This window comes from Mus musculus, chromosome 5 (genome assembly GCF_000001635.26).
Source record: "Mus musculus strain C57BL/6J chromosome 5, GRCm38.p6 C57BL/6J".
NCBI lineage: Eukaryota > Metazoa > Chordata > Mammalia > Rodentia > Muridae > Mus > Mus musculus.
Genome location: NC_000071.6, coordinates 96,223,603 through 96,250,475, shown reverse-complemented (window position 1 = coordinate 96,250,475; position 26,873 = coordinate 96,223,603). Strand labels below are relative to the sequence as shown.

General features: G+C 39.2%; 1 protein-coding gene across 4 annotated transcripts in view; it reads right to left on the bottom strand.

Moving 5' to 3' along the window:
- Positions 1–26,873, bottom strand: part of Mrpl1 (mitochondrial ribosomal protein L1) — a 57,230-nt gene that overhangs the window by 16,252 nt on the left and 14,105 nt on the right. For 3 of the 4 annotated variants that reach the window (XM_006535292.1, XM_011249596.2, NM_053158.3), the window contains 5 exons: positions 26,444–26,705; positions 24,108–24,191; positions 22,725–22,796; positions 18,684–18,795; positions 11,531–11,637 (listed from right to left, as the gene is read on the bottom strand). In XM_006535292.1, coding sequence (XP_006535355.1) covers positions 11,531–11,637; positions 18,684–18,795; positions 22,725–22,796; positions 24,108–24,191; positions 26,444–26,705 — 637 coding nt within the window. Of the gene's footprint in view, positions 1–10,791; positions 11,638–18,683; positions 18,796–22,724; positions 22,797–24,107; positions 24,192–26,443; positions 26,706–26,873 lie in introns of those variants that run through there. The other variant, NM_001039084.1, reaches the window with a different exon arrangement.

Below are 26,873 nucleotides of genomic sequence, written 5' to 3'. Positions count from 1 at the left end.
ACATGCAGAATTAAATTAGACCTGTATCTATAACCTTGCACAAAAAACAAACTCCACATGGATCAAAGGGCTGATGCTGGAAATACTGAAATTAATGGAAGGAAATATAGGCAATGCCCTACATGATATAGGTATAGGAAAGGACTTTCTGAATAGGACCATCTGCCCTAGAATCAAGGCCTAACAAATGACAAGCTGGACTTCATGAAACAAAGAAAGCATCTGAAACAGCTCTGAAGATCTTGCGAAACAATCAACCAGGTGAGAGGAAGCCCAAAGAACAGGAGAACATTCTTGCCAGCTATACATCTGACAGAGGATTAATACTCAGACTATATGAAAAAGCAAACAAAGCAAAAACAAACAAACAAAAAACCCCAAAAGTCAAAACTACAGATTAAAAAAAAAAAAAAAAAGGCCTGGGACCAAACTTAAGAGTTCTCAAAAGGAGGAAAAAATTGGCTAAGAAATATCTCAAAAACTGTTCATCCTTAGAAAATACCAATCAAAACAGTTTGAGATTTCACCTTACCCCAATCCTAATGGCAAAGATCAACAGAACAGCCAGGAATGGTGTCGGGACAGGGGAACTCTCATTCAGTACTGGTGAAACTGCCAACTGGTAGTGACTCTGGAAGCAAGTGTGGAAAGCCCTCAAAAAGCTAGTCATGAATCTACTGCACGGTTCAGGCACACCACTCCTTGACACACGCCCAGAGAAGTCGCCGTGCTGCTCTACAGACAACTGCTCAGCCATGTTTACTGTTTTTCTATTCACAACATCTAGAAATGGAAACAACGTAAATATATCCAACTAACAAACATCGAAAATGTGATTCACATGCACCATGAAATCCTATTCAGCTGTCAACTTTGCATTGGGCATGGAACTAGAAAAGTTCATACTGAGGCAGGTAACCCAGACCCAGAAAGACAAACGCCACGTGCTCTCATCTGATGCTCCTACCTCCAAATCCGATGTGAGTATACACTGAGATGTGATTAACTGCAGAAAGAGCCACTGAAGCAGGGAGCACAACAGAGAAGGGAAATGCAGTGCACAAGCAAGCTGGGTGGGGACATGGGCAGCTGGAGGGGGCAAATATAGAAGTGGGTTAATAACAAGAAGAGTGACTGAAGATATCTTAATGAGTCATACCATTGATTATCTAAATCAGAGCATCTAACAAAGCCCTACCACCAGGCAGGAAGAGTCCCTTTTGAGTTGGTCAGCATCGTCCAAGAGACTCCAAAACCAATCTGCTATTTATTACCTTTTTTTGCCCCCTGCCTGGATGTGAAAGGTCCATCCCTATGGCTGAAGACACCACACACTTCACATATGGGGCCCAGGGGTGGAAATGATCTGGATGCCTACGCCCTGAGGACTGGTTTTCATGATGTGTCAGGAGGCACCACACAAGCTTCCAAGGGAGGGATACAGCTGATAGAGAGCCTTACCTAGCTATGACTTCTATGAGCTGCCACAACCCTAAGGGAGCAGTAGTGGTACACATACCTTGGCAGTGACCAACAGCTCTCTAGCAAGCTGGTCCTCTCAGCAAGAGGAAAAGCAAGCCTGGTAATGGAAACCTAGCCAAGTATCCAGTGCTGGCAAGGTCAGGGGTCTTGGGAGAGAACATCCAGTCACCAGTTGACTAACCCTGTACATTCCCTGACTACATTCTAAATGTTTGTTCTTACACTCACAGATAAGCAGTCTTTACCCCTTATTAAGGAAACTCCTCTCTGCAACAAATGGAGACCATGACAGAAACAGCTAACCAAAAAATAAAGTTGCTATGCTTATTACTTTTCTTTTCTTTTCTTTTCTTTCCTTTTGTTTTGTTCTTCATTTTCTTCTTTTTAGAAACAAAGTCTTGTTACACAGCCCAGACTGGCCTTAAATTCACAATCCTACTACCTCAGTCACTCTACTGTAAGATCTATTGTGTTCAGATTCAACTGGATTAAAAAAGAAAAACTTTATTAGTAGTAGTATGGTGGGGGCAGGGTGAGGGAGTTGTGTGCATACTTGTGGGCTCAGAGGACAACTTTGTAAAGTCAGTGCTCTCCTTCCACTTCTGGGGTTCTAAAGACTAAACTCGGGTCGCCAGGCTTGTATGTCAAGCGCCATTACCCAGGGTCATCGCACTAACTCCAAATGGATTTTTTAAAGCTATTAAAAGTACACACGGGACTCAGTAAGTTATTTAAAAGTGTGGGGGGTGGGAAGCACGAAGGTGAGATGACCATCTGGGATGAGAGGGGACCGTCTGGGGTGAGGGCGTCTGAAGTGAGAGGGGACCGTCTGGAGTGAGAGGGGACCATCTGGGGTGAGGGCATCTGGAGTGAGAGGGGACCGTCTGGGGTGAGAGGGGACCTTCTGGGGTGAGATGGGATGGATATGATTAACATGTCAAAGACTAAAGCACATTTTAACAGTATATGTGAATACTTTACTTCTGTAACTGAATCTGGTATCTTCTAAAAAAGCAAAGGACCAGTTACTATTAATGATAAACTATCTGCCCATTATAAATGCAAGGCTTAACAAGTAAGTAATACATGGAACATTGATTCAAATGTCTCTTTCCTTGTTAGTTGTGAGAATATTGAATGCCTGGTCTATTTTCTACAATGATGTATAATAACTCTTTAAGTAAATTTGAACTTTAATTGTGTAGCAAATTAACATTTGGGACACAACACATGAAATTCAAGAAGGAAGACCAAAGTGTGGATTCTTCAACCCTCCTTAGAATGGGGAACAAAATACCCATGTAAGGAGTTACAGAGACAAAGTTTGGAGCTGAGATGAAAGGATGGACCATCCAGAGACTGCCCCCCGGGGGGGTGGGGGTCCATCCCATAATCAGCCACCAAACACAGACACTATTGCATATGCCAGCAAGATTTCGGTGAAAGGACCCTGAAATAACTGTCTCTTGTGAGGCTATGCCAGCGCCTGGCAAGTACAGAAGTGGATGCTCACAATCATCTATTGGATGGAACACAGGGCCCCCAATGGAGGAGCTAGAGAAAGTACCCAAGATGCTGAAGGGGTCTGCAACCCTATAGGAGGAACAACAATATGAACTAACCAGTACCCCCAGAGCTCGTGTTTCTAGCTGCATATGTAGCAGAAGATGTCCTAGTCGGCCATCATTGGTAAGAGAGGCCCCTTGGTCTTGCAAACTTTATATGCCCCAGTACAGGGGAACACCAGGGCCAAGAAGTGGGAGTGGTTGGGTAGGGGAGTTGGGGGGAGGGTATAGGGGATTTTCGGGATAGCATTTGAAATGTAAAGGAAGAAAATATCTAATAAAAACTTTGAAAAAAGGAGGGCTGGTGAGATGGCTCAGTGGGTTAGAGCACCCGACTGCTCTTCCAGAGGTCCGGAGTTCAAATCCCAGCAACCACATGGTGGCTCACAACCATCTGTAACAAGATCCGATGCCCTCTTCTGGAGTGTCTGAAGACAGCTACAGTGTACTTTCATATAATAAATAAATTAATCTTTAAAATTGAAAAAAAAACTTAAAAAAATTAACATTTGGGTATGATGAACTTGGTAGCTTTCTGACTGAGAAACAAAAGCATTAATTTAAAACATCTTTTATATGAGCTCTAGTTTTTTTTTAATATAAAATACAGTGTCATTTATTCTAGAGAGGCTAGAAAACTTTTTTTTTCTTACTTGTAGGTTTGTAGAGGTTCTGTGATTTTACTTTTATCTTTTGAGATATATGATTCCTTGCATTTTTAAGAGAAAGGCACACATGAATTTAAACCTACATCAATCATGCATAACCTACCAAACTGACAAAAATGATTAAGTTTGTTAATATCCAACAGCAGTGAGAATAAGAACTATAAATTCATTGTTGTGTAAATTATATTAGTGTACTCATTCCAAAATGAATACTATCTGGAATGATTATAACATTTTATGCACATTTTTTATACTTCAAGAAATTTACCTAAAGGTATATTTGGGAGATGTTGGCAACATTTGTTTGCAAGAATTTCATCATAGTGTCATCCATATAACAAAAACTGGATACACACAAAAGGCCACCAACAGGAACTATTTACAGTACATAATGGAATATAACAAACAGGCATTGAAAGGTCTATGGTATGGGTTGATCCCAGCACCACTAAGAATGAGGCAAATGTTATTTTCATCCTTGCCAAGAAAATTACAGGTCAGCGTTGTCTGGCACAGTAGCATATGTAAATTAATTTTAAAGAGGTATTTATGCTTTATAGCTTGATATTTCTAGAAGGAGAAAAATACATACATGTGCCTATGGTGTGGGTCAGAATTTCCTATTGTTTCCCTACAGCACACTCCCTAAGGTCATGCTCTAAGACCTTCCCCTGAAATCTAATACCTTCATTTTTAACCAATTACACTTCATGCCAAGACAGAAATAGATGATGATCACAGGATAGCAATGCACGTGATTAAAACAAAATATTCCAACAATAGCTTGTTTTATCTTCATTATATTCAATAAATAAGTTGAGTGATATTTTTGCTGATATGAGGATTTGAGTTGATTCCATATATACACAAGTAAATACATGAATATGTAAGTTTTAGGTACAAATGATAGGAAAGATTCAAAAAGAAACTGGCTGGCTACAAAACCATTCACATAGTTCAAAGAATAATGGTTGAGTTTATAACACTAGCCTGTAAGAAAATAAAGACATAGAATTCAGCTGGTTATATTTACCACTTTGAGACAGAAGAAAAATGAGTTTAAACTACTCAAACTACGCTCCACATGAAAGTTCTAAACCTGGCTCTTGGAGCGTAAAACCAGCCAGCACAGGACTAAAGAGATAGATAGGTGAGCAGCTTGGAGCAGTTCCCGTTCTTGTAGAGGATCTACCTGAATATGGTCCCCACACAGTGGGTCATAACTGCCTGTAACTCCAGTTCCAGGGCCTCTGGCATCCTCTTCTGATCCCTGCAGGTTCTTTCATGAACACAGTAACCACCCAGACGTACACTCGGGCACAAACATACACACATACAACAAGGTTTTAAAAAGATTTTTCTTTTTTTTTTTTAATAAATGTGGATGTGTGTGTGTGGATATATGTGCAGATGCCCAAGGACGCCAGAAGGAGGCAATCCAGGGAGGTGGACACAGTTGAGAGCCACCCTACATGGATGCTGGGAATCAAACTTAAACCCTCAGGAAGGGCAGCAGGCGGTCTTAACCACTGAGCCATCTCTCCAGCTCTTGGCACATACTCTTAAGTATACAATATAGTTTTGACATACATTTACACTCCTGGAACCACCACTAGTCAGGATAATTAATCACTTCTAATATTCATTATGTTGCTTTGCAATTCCTACTTCCTGTCCCTCTCCGCCTTTGTCTTGTCCAAGGTAACCACTATTTGTCTTTCTATCAATATAAATTAGCTAACATTTGCTAGAATTTTATACAAATGGAATAGTACTATATATACCCCCCCCTGCTGGCTTCTTTCACTCAGCATACATTAGCATATATGGAGTTTATTTATTACTTTTGTTTATATGGATCCTGTGATGGATATTTAAAATGTTTCCAACTAAAGATTATTATAAATATCAACATATGTTTTGATTTGCTTGAACATATGTTTTCATTTCTCCTGAATACACGGCTAAAACTGGAATAGCAGAACTGGGCAGAAAAAGGAAGTTCAGCTTCTTTACAAATTACCAAATTGCTTGTCAAGGAGGTTGCATCATTTTAAAAACTGAATTTTCTCATAGTGTGTGCATGGTCCAGTCCTCTATGTCCTCACCAATCCTTGGTAAAGGTAGGGGGAATAGTTTTAGCCATCCAGTAGATATGCAGTGATAATTCTCTATGTTTTAGTTTACATTGACCCAATGACTAAAGATGCTGGTGATCATCTTGTTTTGTTTGTCATCTGTCCTATCTCTTGTTAGTGTTCAAATTCTGCCAATACAAAAATACTGGGTAGTTTATCAAGCTTAGAAAGCTTTTTTATGTACTTAGGATTTACCAGACGTGATTTGCACATTTGTTTTTCACTCCATAATCTGTGTATTGTCTTTGCACTGTCTTTTCAGGATCTGGAACTCGCCTCTACACAGACCCACCTACCAACTCTTTCTGAGTAACTAACACTTTTGTTGTCACATCTTAAAAAGATTCATTCCATAACCCAGCTTTCCAAACCTTTCTTCTAACGTAATCAATTTTAGGATTCACATTTAAGGGTTTGCATATAACTTTTACACACATTGCGAGTTATATGAGCTTTGACATGAGGGTTGCTGCTGACTTGTTGCAGACAAATATTGAACAGTTTTGGTGACACTGTGGTTTACCCACTCAGTGTTATTAAGTGACTAGAAGTCAGTTCTTCACACACATCTATGTTCTCTGGCTCTCTATTTTTTCCATTGTTTTATTTCTTGACATCAATATCGTAATGTCAAAAGAACTTTATAAAAATATTTTTATTTCTTTATAATTTGAGACATTATCATTCTGCAGCCTGGCTGGTCTGAAATTCACAAAGATCCTCTATGTCCCCTGGGTGCTAGGATTAAAGACAAGCACCATCATAACCAACAAGTTCTGCAAATCTTCAACTTTGTTCTTATTCCAAGTTGTTCTATTTTAGGTCCTTTGCATTTCTGTGTGTGCACATGAGTAGCATGTGATATGTATGCACACGTGCATACAAGCTGTGTGCATGCATATGGAGGGCAGAAGTTGATGTTGGGTGGCTTCCTCAATCATTCTCCCTCTTATATTTTGATACAAGAGCTCTCACTGAAACTAGAGCTCACCCATTTGACAAGGCTCTGGGGATCTTCCTGTCTCTGCTTCCAAAACACTGGGAGAACAGATACATGCCCCCATGCCTGCCTATCTATCTATCTATCTATCTATCTATCTATCTATCTATCTATCTATCTATCTATCTATCTATCTATCTATCTATGTGGAGCCTGGGATTCAAACTCAGGTCCTGCACTATGCAATAAGCACTCTGCTCTCCCCACTGAGCCACCTCCCTGATAACAGTCTTTTGTATGTCTGTATGAGTTTTGTAATTAGTTAACTTCTTAAAAAGTTGATGGGACTTTGAGAGTGTAACCAGTCAAGCAACCTTCTCTTTAGGAGAACTGGTATTGCAAATTCATTCTACAATTTCACAAAGTCCACCTCACCATATATTTCATTCATAGTTGAGTCAATTGCACTCAACTATGTTTTGATCTTTTCAGTATATGGACTGCTCACATCTCTTATTCCTAAGTATCCCCTTTGAAATTATAAGTCAAATTCTATATTAAATTTTTAAAATTTAGAATGTTACTGTTATATAGAAACACAGTTGACTTTTATACCTTGAGTTAGTATCTTCAGTGATATATAACTGCTTTGTTTTACTAGCTAGACCATACATATCATCGGTAAATAATGAGTCACACTTTCTATTCTAAATGACTTTAACTCTGCTCCTTACCTTACTGCACTGCTATAATCAGCAATGTTCAACAGTGGTGAATGTTGAACAAAAGCAGATCTCAGGAAGAAAGTAGGAGTTAGATGTTTATTATGAAGCATGATATCAGCTGTTGGTTTTTCTGTGATATCCTTTATGAAATTAAGGAGACTAGGCTAGGCATTAGGACCTGAGTTTGGTTCTCAGCACCCACACTGAGCAGCTTACAACTCTCTATAACACCAACTCCAGGGGGATCTGACGCCTCTAGGTCCTGTAGGCACCTGCACTCATGTGCACATACCCCTACACATAATACATGTAATTAAGAATAAAAATAAAATCATTTTTAAAACAAGAAAATTAAGGGCAGTGACATGTTAGTGGGGAGGTTGTAGGATTGAGCACAGGACCTTGTTGGAGGATAAGCACGCATCCTACCACTAACCAGCACACTGCGCTCTAGGGGATTTCTATCCCTAATGGGCTGAGACTGTTGAACCAGCAATTTCATTCTAGAGTCTTTGAAAATGACTTTGGGGTTCCAGCTCATTAACATAGTAAAGTATAATAACTATTAAATGTTAATCCAACCTTGAATTCCTAAAATAACTATTTGGTCTCTGACAAATAATTTAAACAGGGTTAGTCCCCTCCAAAACTCAACATTGAATTTTGACTGCCCCTGTGGCAGTGTTGGATGCTGGGTCCCATGCAGTTGCTCAGTTAAGAGAGGTAATTGTTTTACAGGAGTGGATTCACTCTCCAGGCCAGGCACCTTCTTTCTCATGCCTTGCCTCTTCAGCCCAGCCTGCATACCCTCCCATTCTTCTGATGAGATATGACAGAGCAGGAAGCTCTCGCCACATACAACACCATGCACTTGCATCTGCCACCTCCAGAAGAATCTTACGCTGACATAATCTCGGTTTTTTATATCACCCAGTCTCAGGCATTCTCCGCAAAAGAAAATGGATTTAGGCAGCCAAAATACTTGTTAGAAGTAGGTTAATTTTTTTAGATCTATATACATAGATGATATTACACTATAGGTTTCTTTGTCTACATAGTTTTCTTTGTGTAGTTTTGATTTCAAGGTACTTCTCAGTGTTTCAGATGGGAAGGTAAATCATGTCTTTGTTACTCCATCTTAGACAAAATATCTGCTACACAGTTATTGTCATTATCATATCTACCCCTCCTACCCAAATAGTACCTACCATTACTGCCATTCCACAGATGAAGACACAGTTAACAGGGGAAACAGAAGCCCAGGATGACACAAGAAACAGTTGTTACTGTTTCAAAAGCCTGAAATTAAATTTGAACCACAACAACAGGCATCTAAAATCCACTTCACTAGTCTTCCACTATAGTCAAGCACTTCAGTAGTATTTAGCAGATTTTCTTTACACACATAAACATCTCTTTTAAAATCATGACAAAATGTCTACAGAAGGGACATATCATGTGATCAGGGCCCATACTTATCACTGTGATTTCTGTAAAAGAAAACGACACTGTGCTTTCTTACACTTTAGGACCTATTAACTACAGAACACACTGGAAATATACCTTAAGAAAAAGAAAATTTAATCCAGCTAAGAAGAGTTTCATAAGGATATTCTATGATCCTCGGAGACAAAATAATAAGAGTGATGATAAATATTACCATTTTAAAATTGTATCTTACCCAGAGAAATACACTATGAAACAGACATTACTGTTCTATACAAACACTGACATTTGGACCACAACACTGAGAACCTCGCCTAAAGTCTGCCTCCCCTTACACAGCCTGGCAAGTATCAGACAAGCCTCTGCAGCTCCAGAGGAAGCTCTGCAGTTTTGCATTTGGGCTTTTGTTTGTTTGTGTCTGGATGACAACACTGCCAACCTTAAGAAACAAGACACTCTGCCAAGGGCCTTTGGAAACAAGGAAATTTCAACATCAGAGTCTAGCAGAGATCTTGAGGATAATGTGACAAGTGGGACTTACCAATGAGATCTGCTCTGCTTCCTATCTAAGGCAAGGGTTCCCACAGGTAAACCAGCACAGTGCTTTGTCTGACTTCTAATAATCATGTGAATGTGGTTCAGTTGGCTCAGACTACAAACTATTGGCAATGATGTAAAACTCCTCTTAAGAGTAAAACGAGAAGAAAGAAAGGAATCCTAATAGTTATTTCAATTATTTTAACACTGGGAGCAGAGTAACTGAGCCTACCTGCTTTAAGACGTTGCTAATGGTCAAATACCTACCCATTTCCCCTCATTTTAGTTATGGGACCGTGAAAGTTTGCAGCCTTGTAGCCTTGTGTACTTCTAGCTATAAAATGGAGGTGGTGGGTTTACCTCTTCTGTGTCTGATTGTATCTGATACACAGACAACACATTCCTGTGCCTGAGGCTCAGGAACCATTGTGGAAGATAGGGTAGAAAGATTGTAAGAGGCAAAGGAACAGGAAGTTTGCTGTGGAATCATGTCTGCTAGAAACATCAGAGAAGTCACACCCACAAAGTCTCACCAACATAGCTGCCTAAACATGACCTGAAATAGGATGACGTCAATAGACTTGCTAGTGTGGAATGGGAAAAGCTCAGGAGGACTCAACACTATACAGAACTAGAGACAGCTCATGTTGAGGGGGAGAGAAACAGTCTTCTTCAGAGAAGAGCCTTCCAACTGCTTAGTCAATCACCAAATATTCAGCCCTGAAAACATATTCATATAAGTAATATTATATGAGCCGAGCAGATTGTATTTATATATTTAGGAATATATACACACTCACGTTCATGCGCACATGTCACACACACACACACACACACCAATTAAAGAAAAAGAGGCCATGAATTTGGAAGAGAGCAGTGGGTTGGGGAGCAATAGGCCCTTGAGAGAGGAAAAGGAAGGGGAAAATAATGTAATTGCAAAATAATCTCAAAATATTGAAAAATTATTAGAAGTAAAACACAGCAAAGAGATTTAACAAGATCATTTAAAGCACAAGACACTTGGATGGCATTGTTTAAATTTTGTTATCAATAACTTACTACTATTCGTATAGTTATAAATAGGGAAAAGTTACATAAATAATTTTTGGAGACTTTTCAGTACAAAGAACAACTGCAAATAACATAATAACTTTACTGTTTCCCAAGGCTTATTTAGTTTAAAACATGGTTCTATAATTCTAACACACCTATATTAATGTTCTAAAAATGGTATTAGAAACCGACCAAGTATCTTCTGTAGGCGTGCAAGTAACTGTAAAACACCAAAAGAAAGAAGCAATCAGACACAATTTATTGAAATAAGGCAAACAAGTCCACTGGACAATACTAAGTACATACTCTGTGCTCAGTAGTATACAATGTTCTTCTCAGGATCCAAGCCTTTCAACTCTTCAAAGACTTATATGATTTTTTAAAAAACATATTATATGATTTTTTTAAAAGTACATGTTAGAAGTGATAGATTAAGCAAATCAAGTATATGCCAGTGAGCAGGACATAACACAGGAAGAAATTATTTAAAAATGTTTTGTACATTTATTGTGTGTTTCTGTGTATAAACATGAACACGGGCTGGAGAGATAGATGGCTCAGAGGTTAAGAGCACTGACTGCTCTTCCAGAGGGCCTGAGTTCAATTCCCAGCAACTACATGGTGGCTCACAACCATCTGTAGTGAGGATCTGATGCCCTCTTCTGGTGTGTCTGAAGATGGTGACAGTGTGCCCACATACACAAAATAAATAAATAAAAAATAAAAAAATTAAAAATTAAAAAAAATATGAACACATCTGTGCGTGTATGTCTGTAGCTGTGCTCTGGAGGTCAGAGGTGCTTACAGTTGGTTCTCCCCAGAAGGAAGTAAACTCCCAAGTACCACTAAACCTGGTGAGCTCCACTGAGGAAGAAGGTTCTTGATGTGTCTATTTGATGCTGGTTTCAAAGGGAAGTTCAAACGTCTGTTATGCCACTTACGGGGCATCTGCACAAGGGATGCAGCTATAACTTACTGTTGCTATTTTGGTGCTGAGGAAGTTCTGTCTTTCTTCATCTACCATAATTTCATGTGCCGTTTTAAATAATTCAAGCATTTTGGGGATGTCACGACCAATGGAATCTGGTTAGAAAAATCAGAAAAATCTAAAATTATTACATGATTTAAACAAGTAGCAAAAACTAATGTCTGAAATAAACATGAATCCCAAGTGAAGAAACAGTGAATAAGCTGTGGCAGACAGATGTCAGACTATGGTCCCCACTTCTAGTTCATGGCTTTGGCTGCTCTTCTCCCACTGGGTATGGATGAGGCCTGCAACTTGCCTTCTAACCAAGAGTCAGAATGATTTGTACATAAAGTTGCATTATATAACCCAACAATGCCTGTCTCCGAGGAGACGCTTCCTTATTGTCTCTGAAGAAGCTATAAGGCTGTGTGCTAACGTACAGAATAGACGACAGACCAAGGAACTCCAAATCCTGCAAGAATAATTGAAGCCTCAGCCCAGCAGCCTGCAAAGAACAGACTTCTGTCAATAAGCATGTGAATCTAGAAGTAGATTCTCAGTCAGACTGGAAGGAGAGAGCCAAGCCCAGAGTTCCCTCTGCCCTCCACACACACATATGCATCTCCCATGACCTCTACACATACGGAAGGAGAAAGTCTACTTTAGAGTTCCCTCTGCCCTCTACACATACACATGTGCCTCCCTTCTATCATGTACGCATACACACAAACATGATGAAAAAAAGGAGTTTTAGTATGAAATATTAATGTAAATGTATACCATAATTATCTTGAAGCTTTTAAATTTTTTTATTGAAAGATCAGGTAATTTTCATACAACATATTTTAATCCATGTTTCCCCTCCCTCATCTCTTCCCAGATCCTCCCCACCTCCCCACCTTTCCAACTCTAAACTCCCTCCCTCCCTCCCTCCCTCCCTCAATCTCTCTCTCTCTCTCTCTCTCTCTCTTTCTCTCTCTCTCTCTAACAAACAGGCAAATAAAAAAGACAAACAAGGATTAAAAACAAAAATAACAAAAATGTACCAAAAAAGAAAGAAAGAGCAGGAGAAACATGCACTTGCAGGTACACACACACACACACACACACACACACACACACACACACAGATCCATCTGGTTTGGATATATACAAGCCCTGTGCATGCTGCCACAGTGTATAGAAGACACTGTTTCTGCCTCCTCCTCTGCATAATTCCTAAACCGTGAGTGGAGCATTTCACTGACACACCACTTAGAACTGAGTACTCCAATGTCTCTCACCCTCTGCACACTGTCCAGTTATGGGTCTCTGTATTAGTTCCCATCTCCTGCTGGAGACATCGTCTCTGATGATGGCTAAATGAGACACTAATTTGTGGGTAGTTCAGAATATTGTTAAAAGTCATTTTATTTAATTCTTTCTGATTCTGTTCATATATCTTGGGGCTCTGTCTATAAATGAGTATGTTCTTTTATTATTATAGATTATCTAACTTTTCTCCAGTATCTGTTCTAATTTTAAAGATCTATTTTGTCTGGCATTAATATAGCCAATGGCATTCTCTTACTCTTACTTGTTCCCATGGTTTATAACTATTTAGTTTATTTGTGTATTCAAAGTGTTTCTTCTGCAGATACTGTACAAAGAGCCTGCTTTCTTCCTATCTCATGTATTGCATTTTGGTTGGAGTGTGCAGTCCATTCCCAACTGATGTGTTTTCTACTGTCTCACCGTGTTTGCTCCTCTGCTCCTCCTATACAGCCATTTTTTGTCTCTTTTACCCCACTATTTAGATTTAAGCTATGTGCCTTTTAACCATTCACCTTGTCTGAAATCTCAAACTACTTCATGATAATATGAATATGTACCAGGTAATCTTTTCCTTGGTCATCTGTACTTTGTGTGGTGCGTGTCATGCTAAAATCTGGTTAACTTCCTGTATATTTGTATTTAGAACAATATCCTCTATGCTAATTATGACCAAAACTAGAGAATCATTCCAGATCCCTTAACACTTCATATTTAATCAGCAATTCTTCTTGTCTACCTCTTCAGCATCCCTCACAAGCTTCTCCTTCTGTCTTCTCTACCATTGCAAATGTGTCCTTTCCTCTTTTATCTGGACTACTACAACAGTCTGCACAATGTTCTCCGCGTAAGTTTCTACATCCTTATGTCCGACCCATGACTGACATGCCCCCAGAGTATTCATTCTGATAAGAAAACCATATCTCATGGTTCTGAACACAGTTTTCAGTGGCTCCCCTCTACATGGAGGATAAAATCTAATCCTTGTGGAATGGTACAGAAAGCATGGTACTGTCTATCACTATCTAACCCCATTAACCACCATTACCTGAGAACACTCACATCCAAATGACAGAAAGCAGCTTAGAATATACTTCCTGAATACACCCACTCTTGCTTGACTTCTCTACATTAAAGAAGCCATTGTTTCTGCCTAGAATGTAGTCCACACGTTAGGAAAGGAAATACCTATTTATGATTAGCCTCTCAACCTCTATCTTCTTTACACAATTTGGTTCTAAGAAGTAGTTACTCATCCCCATAAATATGTTGTATATTTCCCAGTACCCACGGCCTTTTAATGCTTAAGTTTATTCTTCTGTCATTTCTATCGATATGTATTTTCTTAAAAATGTGAACTGACCTTTAATCTTTCAACTTTCAGAACATAGTTGACACTCAATAATTACACACTTATTAAACAAGCAGGTCATAACTACAGAAGTGACATATGGAACCATGTATAAGTTCCCATAAAGCAATCGAGCAAATGAATCTTAAGAAAGTGGTCTACACATAGTATGAACTTTTTGTATATCTAAATTTGTTCTAAACTCTGCTTACATTATCAAAAAAATTATTGGGCATTTGCTATCATGAAACACATTTTGCAGATAAGAATTAATGATTCTCAGTGATTTGCTGTCTCCATTTCCTTGTTACAATGTTCACTTAAGGTCACGATAAGGTATAAAGCCAAAAAAAAAAAGGTATAAAGTCAAGGCTGGGAGGTGTATGCTCTCTCTTATTCTATCCAACCATCAAGCTGCTGAGCCTCGAATCGATCTACCAACATCCACTTGCTCTCGCTTTCTTTTCTGTGTTTTACACTCTTCTCTCCTCCTGGCCTTTCTCTCTCTCCAATGTTCTCTACCATTTCCAAGTAAGAGTCAGTTCATCTCGCTAAAATAACTTTTCTTTTTTCCCTTCTCTAAAGAAAACAAACAAGGAAATAAACAAGCAAGGAAGTAAGGAAGGAAGGGAAAAAGCTAGGAAAGAAGGGAGGAAGGAAGGAAGTGAGCTAGAATTAAATTGTGAAAACTAAGAACTGGCATTTGGATTTGAGAAAACAAGATCAGTGACTACAGCTGGGAGCACTGTTTCAGGTAACTGTGAGAGTGGTGGCTGTAACGAAGTGGAGGAAACCACTTACTGAGGGCATCTACGTTTAAAGACTGGTGTAAAGACAAAGAACTAAGACTATCCAGCAAGGGCAGCTCGCTCACACAAAGGCTTGAATGGCAGGTCTCTGTCTGACTAGACAAATCTGGAGTGATGAAATGCTGAAGTTAACTGCATAAAGTACAATTGCTAATTCCATGACATCAAAGGCTTTCCCTTGGTGTTCAAAGTCATCACCATATCCAGTTAGGCCCACACCAGATGTTCAATTAGCATAGACACAATTCTTTTTTAAAGTGTATAAGTTATACTTAATCCATGGTTCAGCCAAGTTATTAACTCTATCTTCCTTCAACTGAATCCTGCATTAAATGGTCATTAATTGTACAAACATTTTAGAGTTGACTATCCTGGGCCAGATACTATTCTAGGCCACAAGACAATAGCAACAGATAAAATTAAGGTATCTTTACTCTAATAGTAAGACTGAACACATATTACAGGCAGACACAAAACAAACAAACAAATTCAAAACCCAAGAAAGTAAAGAATTTGTCATGTGCATGTGTGAAAAACAGCACAGCAGTCTCTAGGGTTGAAATAACGAAAATGAACTTCACAGGAGTGTTATCCATAAAACACTCATAATTCATCCACTATTACTGCAGAACCTACTTGTTCTGGATTCTTTCATAGATGACTAGTTTTTAAACTAGCACAGGGGGAGTGGGGAGTAGAAACTCTTTTGTATTTTTCCTCATAAACCTAAGAGTCCAACTTCAGTAACAGAAGTGATACTTGGGAACACAAAATGTTCTTTCAAGTCCTGAAGAGTACTTAAAGGTTTTGTCATTTTAGCATTTATGAGTGTTACCCATGAGACGGCAGCCAGCTTTTACAAGGTGACATATCATGGCTCAAAAACCTAAGGTGGAAAGAGTGACTGAGGAAGACACCAGACACCTACCTCTGGCTTCCACATGCATGCACACATATGTACTCACACACCTCAGTATATGCACACATGAACACACACACACATCACACTAAAGGAAACATGTCTACAATGACGACTAAAGAATTACACAGAGCTCTTGGAGAGGTGAAGGGCCAGCAAAATGAGAGAGAGAGAGGGGGGGGAGAGAGAGAGAGAGAGGGAGAGAGAAAGAGAGAGAGGGAGAGAGAGAGAGAAGTACTGAGAAACCACACTAAACAGGACCCTGGAAAAGTGAAATCGCCTATAGTTATCTAAGAAACTAAAATCAAGCCGAGATGGCCACACCCACTCCTGTTAGTTAAACTGAGGCAAGATGGAAACTGACAAGCTCAGCTCAGTGTCTGGTTCTCACTGTATCTTCCTAATTTCTATTTTACCTAATATGTTTTGTTGGACCTAGGAGGAATCAAACATTCTGAAATGAATTGAAGCAATCTCTAAAAATGCACAATACAAGCTCCACCTGTCTTCATGCACATCTGGTGTGTTTTGTTTGAACATTCTGACAGGCTGAGTTTGTTTTCATGCTTAAAGAACACAAATGTTTTGCTGGTTCTGTTGAGCAGACCCTGTAGGGCTAAAAGAAAATGTTAGAGAAGGGGGCCCTGTCATTCTTCCAGGAGCCTTGTTAAAGCACTGTCGGGGGAGGGGTCATACACACTAAGGACACCCATGGCAGGTGGAAGGTGTGGTTCATTATGAAAGAAATAAAGTAAAACTCCCTGAAAAAAAGAAACACTTTAATGGGAAACTTGCCATTTGGAATAAGGAAGTTATTTGAATACCTTAGACTTAACCTCAACAGGATTGCTAATGCATAGAGTAGAATACAGTAGCAGAAATGGAACCCAGTGGATTCTAGAGAAGAGAACAGCAAAGGCGGCAGACAGCTGAGTGGGACAGCAGCAGTCAGTGGCCAAGCGGGTGCAGGCGGGCACCAGTGGGCACCATGAGCCTCACCTCTCACTGCCTCCATTTGCACCACTGGCTAGGACTTGAGCTTAATTAGAAATCAAGTCTGTTTCTGGGACATATTTTCTCTAAGGACTGCAAATCTCCCCTTTTTTTCCCCAATAATATTCAATTTCAGGCCTGACTTAGGAAAAATATGAATCTGATTCCATAACAACAAAGGCAGCTGTGATGGAAATCTCTATCAAAAATGCTGAGTCCCACCCACATCTAATACCAATGTGACTTAATGCAGGCTACAAAAATAACAAAACCATAGTACAATAAAAGAACTTGGGTCCATTTGAATCGTTCTTAGACCATGAGTAGATGATATCTTAATAGCTAATACATATGAAGAATTTTAGTTAATGTTTTTTTCTTTATGTCTACTAGAGTTGAAATTTGAAAAAAAATAACTAAAACAGATTTTTAAACCCTTGTTTTATTTGCAGTGCCTAACAGAAAACATACCAGACATCCAGGAGCACCTACAACAACCTCACCTGTTCTCTGTGTGTGCTTGAACACGTGTCCCTGACTCGTTAACAACACCACTTGTCAAGGGAAGCTCACAGGGCAAGCCTCTCTTTCCCTCTCAGCCACCCCCTTCCTATTCAGTCATAAGTCCTGTCTTTAACACTGTCTCTCCCAGTTCTCACCATGCAGAACTGACAGAGTTTGAACACTGCCCCTATCTGTCCCCTGTCCTTGAGCCTAACTGGGCTCCCTACTCCAGCTCCAATCCAAACCAGTATGTCTCCCACCACTCTAGAGAACAGATGATGTCACATCACACCTTACACCACCTGAATGACTCATGCTGAATAGACAGTAAGTCCATGCTCATTAACTCCTAACTCAAAGACTTCCTCAAAACAGCGTCAATACACCCCAACTTCGCATCCCATTACCCACTTCCATTATTCATCATCAATGTGGAGCCATACTTCTCAGAGCCAGCCTATCCTTTCTAACCTACTTCAGGCCTGTGTTAATATATTCTCTCTACTTAGGTCTCAGTCAGTTCATCTGATTATACTGGAATATCTTAATGGCACCTCATTCATGATGTACCGCTGAGGTCCCCACCTAGGTTATAAGCAAACCCCGGTCAATATCCACAGTACCTTAAGAACTGATCAGTCTGTATCTCTCATTTTATAACACAGCATTTATGTAACAACATTACCTCACTCACTATACTTATTTTTTGTTGTTGGGTTTCTCTGTTTGTTTTTTAGAGACAGGGTTTCTCTGTGTAGCAGCCCTAGCTGTCCTAGAACTTACTTTGTAGACCAGGTTGACTTCAAACTCAGAGATCTGCCTGCCTCTGCCTCCTAAGTGCTGGGATTAAAGCTATGTGCCATCACCACCCAGCTTCTCTTGTATTTGTTAAGAAGGAAGTACTAATAAAGAAAAATTCTACTAATCAGAAACAATTATAGAGCCAAGCACTTATATATATATTTATGGACAAGCTGAAGTCTTAAATGAGCATATACATTATATTGATAAAGAAATATAAAAGTCAACACAACAGAATGTCATGATGTCAATGTTCTTAGCAGGTATTGTGTTCCAGTAATGTATAACTGATTTGCACTCCTAAAATATCAATGCCAAAGAGGAAATAAAATCTACATATTCTTGCAACATCAATCTCAAATGTCGTATCAGGCATAACATTTGGTCTACAAACAGCAGCAGCTTTGTATTTTACAAATGAAAGTATAAAGAGTTGCTGATAACACTGAGAGAAGAAACATTCTTTCTTACTTCTAGTAGCCTTTGGAAATCTTTTTTTCAGTTTCTTCCTTAAAGGGTTAAGTTCACCCATTATTTCTGGGACAGCTACATAAAAGTCCACAACAACCTCGTCATCCATGATCTAAAAACCAGAGGAAGAACACATGAAATCTTAGAGTGTTTTGGACATAAGCAATTTCATCATGATTCAAAAAAGAACCATTATGCATATTTTTCTTCAAACACAGAATTATATAAATACAGTCGCTAGTTGCGAAAAACATCAGAAGCAAAACACTTTGTTATATTTTAAAAATAGCTACATGTATTTTTAAACAAAATTAATGGTTTTAATTCTGCTGTGAGATTATGCTAGGGAAAATGCAGTTATAAGCTAGAAAACAACATCAATATGTGTCCAACTCACACAAAGCTTCCAAAGCAGAATTCATGTCTATTACAACTGAAGAGAAATAAACATTTCTCATGAGATCACAAGCAAAATAGCTCCTAGTTGCCAAATTCACTAGCAACTACTAACTTTCTAAACTTAGTGCATCAAAAGAACTGAATTTATCATTATTTTCGCAAAGCTCTGAGTTAAAATTCTCCTTGTTACCAATAATAAAACCAAAAGGCAAGAGGACAGAGATGAGCCCACTTACAGCTTATCAGACAAGCACTGTTCTGATTCTCAAAACAAAGGGATTGATAGTCAGGCTTTACTGGGTTTGTTGACAAAGCTAGGCTGGTGTCCAAAATAATTATTATACCACCATACCATACTCCACTTAAAAGTTTAGTTGAGGATAAGTAAAATAACTTTTTAAAACAAAATATTGCTGAGGTACAAATCTTTCACCAGTAGCAACTATTTTTATTTACATGAAACCTTACCCATCCAAAACCTTGGTTGGGGTTAATGAACTCAGAGAAACTGAACTCTGGAAAAATTAGGCTATAAAATAAATTTGGGATTTTATCTTCCTGTTACTGGTGTTTCTTTGAATAACATACTGTACCCCTCTTAAAAATAATAGCATACTAAGTGAGAACACATGAATTGTGAATTCTGCACATATTTTATACAGTTTAGTCCATTGAATCCTTCAAGGCAGGTATTAAAATTAACTAAATATTTTAGATGAGGAACCCAGGGCCTTGTGGGAAGGAGCCGGCATGTGTCTCCTAAGAGAAGCGCCAGCATTCAAACACAGGCAGTGGGGATCTAGAACCAGGGTCCCCATCCCCAAGAACACGGAGGAAACAAAGACAACTTTGAAATGCCAAAGAATTGTAGGTAAGTCTTTCATTAACAGGCTTGCTAAAACTAACTCTACAACATGTTCCTTTAAGTTAAAAATTATCTGTGAATGCTGCACTACATGCACCTTAGGAACACATCTTAGAATAACAAATCTGTAGATGTAAATTATGCTTTTACAGACAAGAAAAACCATTACATTCAGATCTCTGAGCCAAATATATGTGTGACATTTCAAAATGAAATGAATTTAATAACTAAATTAAGATCTTAGAAATGATTCAAAGTTCAGTAAGTATAGCCTCCTTTACAGTTTCTTTCTTTTAAAAAATATTTTATTTATATTTTTTATGGCTGTGAGTGTTTTGTTTACATGTATATCTATGTACCACATGCATTCCTGGTATCCATGGAGACCAGAAGAGGGCATAGGATTCTCTAGAACTGAAGTTACAGAAGGTTATGAGCTACCATGTAGGTGCTGGGAACTGAACCTGGGTCCTCTGCAAGAGCAACCAGTGCTCTTTACTGCTGAGCCATTTCTCCAGCTAAATGCTAAGGAGGACAGAGTACTAATTTGGTCTTAGAACACTTGTGTACTTGGGTAAGGCCCTACACAACCTCCAGCATTGCAATAAATGAATAAATATAAATGTATAGAAATGTGCTAGAAAATCAAGTCATATTACCTGAAAACCCTGTTTTGACCTTACTTCATAACGTGAATGAATACCTTCTAAAAATACCACCGAAAGCTTTCACACACATGATGGAAGAACATCCCGGTTAAGATAACTTACCCAAGCAGAACTGTTTCTCTAATGCATTCAGCACTAGGGCGCCTAAAGGAAAATTATGTACCTACAATATTTATATACCAAAAGTCACGATTAGATTTTCTTACTTGGGTTTCTCTTTCCAGGACTTCCTTTATGAGCAGTAGGGCTATGCACTACATTCTCCCCGACTGCTTTATCCTTGAGAATGAGTAAGTTGTGGCCGCAGCTACAGGAATGGCGGTGGCCGCTGTGACACTCTCACAGGGTGGTGAGCGAGCAAGTTGGGGGAAAGGCAGCAGTACGGGCTTGTTGAGGTTAGTTTTCTGACTGCAGAGGCCAAGCCCATGTTCAGATTCCCAAGCGCCTGAAGTATATTTACTCTTTATCAACTAAAACACTGCTAGTACTTTTTAAAGAATTAAAATGATACGCTAGAAAGAACAAGATACTATGCTTGGACTCGGCCAAAACCTGTTTTAAAGTAAGATCCATTCCTACTTTCCAGTAAGCTCACTGGAAATTTACTTAAAGTTTTACAAAGGCCCATGGGCCTTTCCTCCTGTGGCTGGACTGGCTCAGCAAGTTCAAGGCCAGATCAGGACATGCTTACACAGAGACCTTAAAAGAAGGGAGGCAGATCTTCAAAGCAACCCTCAAGGAGAAGCTGGGCTTCAACTTCCTGAGTTCCCACCTCTGCTTTGTGAAGGGTCTTTCCCTCTGTATTGTGAATGTATGTGTTTCCTCAGCCCAGAGAAACCTTTCTCCAACTGCTGACTGTGTCTGCTGCTGTTGCCCTTTAGAATTTCCCTGCCTTTTAATCCTTTAACCGGCAAAGAAAAAGAACTCCTCGCTGGTAACAAAACTACTTCCACATAGAAATATAAAATGGAAGGACAACCAACTCTTGTGTTTCCTAGGCCTTGGTCATTCAAATTTGACTCCAAGATAAACTATCTCCAATTCCCTTTAAAAGGAAATTAAAATCACCATCAGACTTAGAACACGACTCAGCTGCCATGTTCCCTAAAGGACCAGCCCAGTGAGTCAAGCAAAAACATTATATATTTAACAGAGGGTACATTTTCAAAGCAGTTTTCCTAGCTCCCTCTTGCCTACCTCCATCCATAATATAATTTAATTAACTTCCTTAGAAGAAGGACTCTTCTTTAAAATGTTAAGAAAAACCTTTTGTGATTTTACAGTTACTATATGCCTCTTCCTACAAGGCTCCCCAGGCCCTTCCTTTCTGAGGTGGGCTTCTTACTCACTCCTCAGTGGCCATGCTAAGTCCCTCAAGTGGACGGGGAATAAATGTTCAGAGGAAATACCACACTATGAAGATTAAATGCCAAGTTATGATACTTTCACTCCCAGAAAGAAAAAACACAGTTGGTTTAAAAACATGAATGGAACATTTGCGTGTACTAATATTTGGATTTCATTTTAAATTTCACATTCAAAACCTGAGTAATATTGGCCTGTATGTTTTACTCACAAAACCTCCATAAAAACAGTAAACTATAAACAAATCAAAGAATGACGTAATTGATGATTAAGAGCTTCGGTGGCTTTTTCTTAGATTTGAAACTGAACAGAGTACAAAGTGTTTCCGCTTTTTATAAAGCCTACTAACTGTTTTGGCAACATATAACCCTAGTGACCATGTGCAAATATAGAAAAATGAATGTATATGGTTGAGAGATGGCTCAGCAATTAAGAGAACTGGTTGCTCTTCCAGGGGACCTGAATTCAATTCTGAACAGCACATGGCAGCTAATAACTGCCTGTCTGTAACTCTAGTCCCGAGGAAGCCCACACCTTCTTCTGGCCTCCAAGGACACCAGGCACACATATGAGACACAGATTTACATGGAGACAAAACCCTATAAACACAAAATAAATAAATAAATAAATAAATAAATAAATAAATAAACAAATAAATAAACAAATAAATAAATAAATAAATAAATAATGGAAGTAGAGTGATCAGAACAATCTTTATAAGAAATGAGCATAAAACACAGGTACCTTCTTAACCAGATCTGTTCCTCCTGCAAACGCAGCTCCATTTTCTTCTGCTATTTTAATTTCTGATGCGTTCTACCAAAATACGACAGTTTACACATTATTTTTAAACAGGTTCATTATATTGACACTAGCTGTTAGAAATATCAATTAAAAGTAAAAATTGTTTAATTTTAATTAAACTATACCAATTTTAATTATATGCATTAGATATATTAGAGTCTAAAAACTTCAGTTTGTGTGTCCCTGGAGTATTTGACTGGCAGCAGAAGTATATCTTGATGTCATATAAAGAACCAAGCAAGTGCTGGGTGGTGGTGGCGCACACCTTTAATCCCAGCACTTGGGAGGCAGAGGCAGGTGGATTTCTGAGTTCGAGGCCAGCCTGGTCTACAGAGTGAGTTCTAGGACAGCCAGAGCTACACTGAGAAACCCTGTCTCGAAAAACCAAAAAAAAAAAAACAAAAAGGAACCTAGCAAGTGTCGGGAGGCAGAGGCAGGAGGATCTGGAGGATCGCTGTCGAGCTCAAGACCAGCCTGGTCCAAGCAGTAAATTCCAGGACAGCCAGGACTCTGTAGAGGACTGTCTCAACAAACAAAAACCAAGCAAAGTGACAAGTAGCTGGTCTACCAATATACACACCTCCCAAAAGTAAAAACTTAAAATACAGTTAATCTTACTAACTTATATTTTATAAAACTGATGAAGGGGAAATTTTTAAGAAATCAAAACACAAAATGCAGCCACACCTGCCAACTTCGAAGAAAAGCTGATTGTCCTGGCACATGTCCCGTTTCTATCACGTTGCCTTCTGGGAATATATGTCTCTCCCTTAGTTACTGTGGCATTGTGGCAGTCTGACAACTATAAGCCCCACTCACTGCAAAGAACACACTGTCTTCCTCCAGAGGAAGGCAGAGAAACTTTGTAAAGTCTCAGTTATGAAATTCAGATGGTAAAGAAGGGAAAAACTAAGCAACCACATTAGCACATCAGAAACAAATGTCAGCAATACAGAAGCCCGCCAGGACGGACCGCATGCCTGCCATGCTGTGGCTGCTGGCACTGTGGGCAAGCATCTGCTTAAGCTGTGCTTTTGGAGCCGCACGGCCCTGGTCTCTGTTGTGTGCTTCGGAGGAGCCTGAGTAGGAAGCTGGATCACCTGACAGAGCCCACAGCTCTCTTCAGGTTCTCTGGAGCGGCTCTGCTGTGACCAGTGCTAACCGTGGCAGCAGTGCTGGGAAAGAAGTAACCAACCTGTTTTGTGCTTTAAAGAACTGATATTTATTCAGGATTTTTTCTCTGATGACATTCCATTACTCTCTTTATTGACTAGTGTAAGGTCTTAAAAACTAAATTGTAAAATTGTTGGCAAAGCTACTTACCGCTGTAAACACAGCAACCTTGTTGACTTCTGAGGAGAAGAGGTGTGGTAAAGCAATAACACTGGCAAATGGCTCCACTGTTTTCTAAACATACACAGAGGGGAGACGATTACCAAAGTTTACCTTCTCTATTATTGTCTGCATCCTATAAAAAACAAAACTGACAATTTTATTTTTAATTTTTTGAGGCTGTTTTGGTTATTTGGTTTGTTGGCTGGATAGATAGGGTATTCTGCTGACCTCAAAAATCAATATCCTCCTGCCTCAGCTTCCTGAATGCTGGGAATATAGGAACTCAGCACCATTTCCAACTCTGGCTTTTAAATCTTTCAATCTACAACAGGTCCACCCCTGTATTCCTTACTATTTTCTGATCATAATTTAAAGTTCAAGGAATTATGTATTTCCTTATTGAAGAATAAAAATAAGAATAAGAATCTAACTCTCCCTTGTGTACATCACACCCCATTTCGTGAGGTTTCTACCTAAACCATTTATCATAGGTTCTCAAATGTTGCAAGTATATTCACATCTCTCTACACCTCCCTAGCAACTTGTACAACAGTTTCCACTTTCTGGGTATCAATGGATGCTTGCTACCTTGAATTAAAATTTTAAATGCAGTTTTCAGACTCAAGGAAGATGATGAAAACAGCTAGACATCCTGAACAAGGACAGTGTGCAACGGACCTGCTCAGTAGTTCACCCTTAGTGGACTCAATGGCTCCAGGCAATTATAAATAGAAGCCCTAGATCTACAAAAGAATACCAAGACAGAAAGGGTCTTCTCTTTCTTTAGTGTAACTGACATCACCATCCCTTTAATACATTTGAGAAGTGAACTGAAAATTCCAAAATAAACAATGTATCATTTGACGGCACACACATACAGATCCCGTCAGACCTCAGAATTCATGTCTTCAGGCATTTTGGTGAGGAAGCTTCCTACCTGACCCTCACAGGATCAGATCTCTGAGGGAGAGTTCTTATGAAAACAGGTTCGAGGCCCTTCACGTGCTTGGCAGGAGAAAAAAGGGACCATTTCTCTGACAAAACTGATTGAAAGTTTATATTTAGAAAAGTTTTTCCAAGCAGCAACCGCCTCCTAGGGATTTTTCAGACCAGAAGGCATCACTCTTAAGTACCCTCTACATTAGCCATCCATAGACTTACTTATTGATGGGCACTCCTATTAACACATCACAACTGATTTCTGTAAGGTCTCCAGAGGTAAACAGCCACCACACTAGCATCCCCTGGGGAGTACTGATTCAGTACACAACTCTTTGATGGGAAGCATTAACAACAACAAGCATAGACTGCTTGCCTGGTGCTCAAGGCCCTGGGCTTAGTTCCCAGCACAGAGGTGACAAAGACAGAGACAGTATCTTTAGTATGGTGAGTCTGTAAGTAGATTTCATATTCAAAATGATGCCTGAGGACCTGCAGGACAATGCTATGAACTACACAAATGACTGAGGACTTCCTGAGATTACTACAGATTTAAATGAAAAGTGAATGCAAAGTGCTGCTAACTAAAATGCGTTATCATAGCTCACCATGAACAGAGCTATATGAACCAAACACTTTATGCTTTTATGATAAAGGTGAGCACGCTGAAATGTAAAAATAAGCAAAGCAATGAATCCAAGGAAAGCAGTCCAACTTCCAGGCATGCTTTCCACACATCTTACACTTGGGAAGGAACATATTTTTCAAAAAGTGCACACGCCTTTAAATCCAGCACTTGGGAGGGAGGCAGAGGCAGGCAGATCTCTGTAAATTCAAAGACAGCCCAATCTACAGAGAGAATTAATTCCAGGACAGCCAGGGTTATGCAGAGAAACCCTGTCTTGAAAAACCAAACGGGGCTAGGGAGTGATTTTAGGGAATTTTTAAGTTTTACTTATAAATAGCTTATGAAGTAGCTGGTCTCCCCGTGGCTTTTGATACATCCTTAGTTTTGGTTGTTCTTTTCCACTCACCCCTTCCCAACTCCCATCTTTGTGTAAACTATTGTTCTCAAGCTTCCTCATGCTGTGAACCTTTAACACAGCTGAGGTGACCCTAACCATAAAATTATTTATTTTATTTATTACAAATCATAATTAAATATGTTTGTTTTCTGATGGTATTAGGCGACCCCTGTGAAAGGGTCACTCAACCCCAAAAGGGCTTCGATCCACAGGTTGAGAACCTGGTGCAAACCTTTCCACCTCTAGTATCTGCGCTTCAACTTTCAAATCACATGTCCTCTACCCCCTCCTCCACCTAGAATTTTAAAAATTAAGAAGATCAATTCATGTATCTATTTTAATAAACACAGGTCTACATACCTTTTTCCCCAATGCCATATCTAATGTTAAGTCAAGATAAACACCTTGCTTTGGATTGGTAAAGTCCAGAACTTGAAACTTCTTAAGTAAGTGAATAGCTTTCTCTACTTCATAGATCCGCCGTGGGTATAAGCGTTTTAAGTAGACATCATCTTCAGGATCACTTTCCATGTACGTATATGACTTTATTTTCTCTATATCATCTACTGGTTTTTCATCTGATGTCTTTTCCTTGGCACCTTTTTTAATTTTTCTTGCAGGCCTTAAAGGAAGATACATTAAGGTCAGTTATATCAGAATGTATTCAAGGAGACCTTTTCTAAAAAGCTGATTTATATAAGACAGAAAAACTCAAAAGCACACACTGGTTTATTGTTTCCCTAACTCAGCAAATACCAATGAATATGCGCTGTTTCTGGTCAGCACAAGG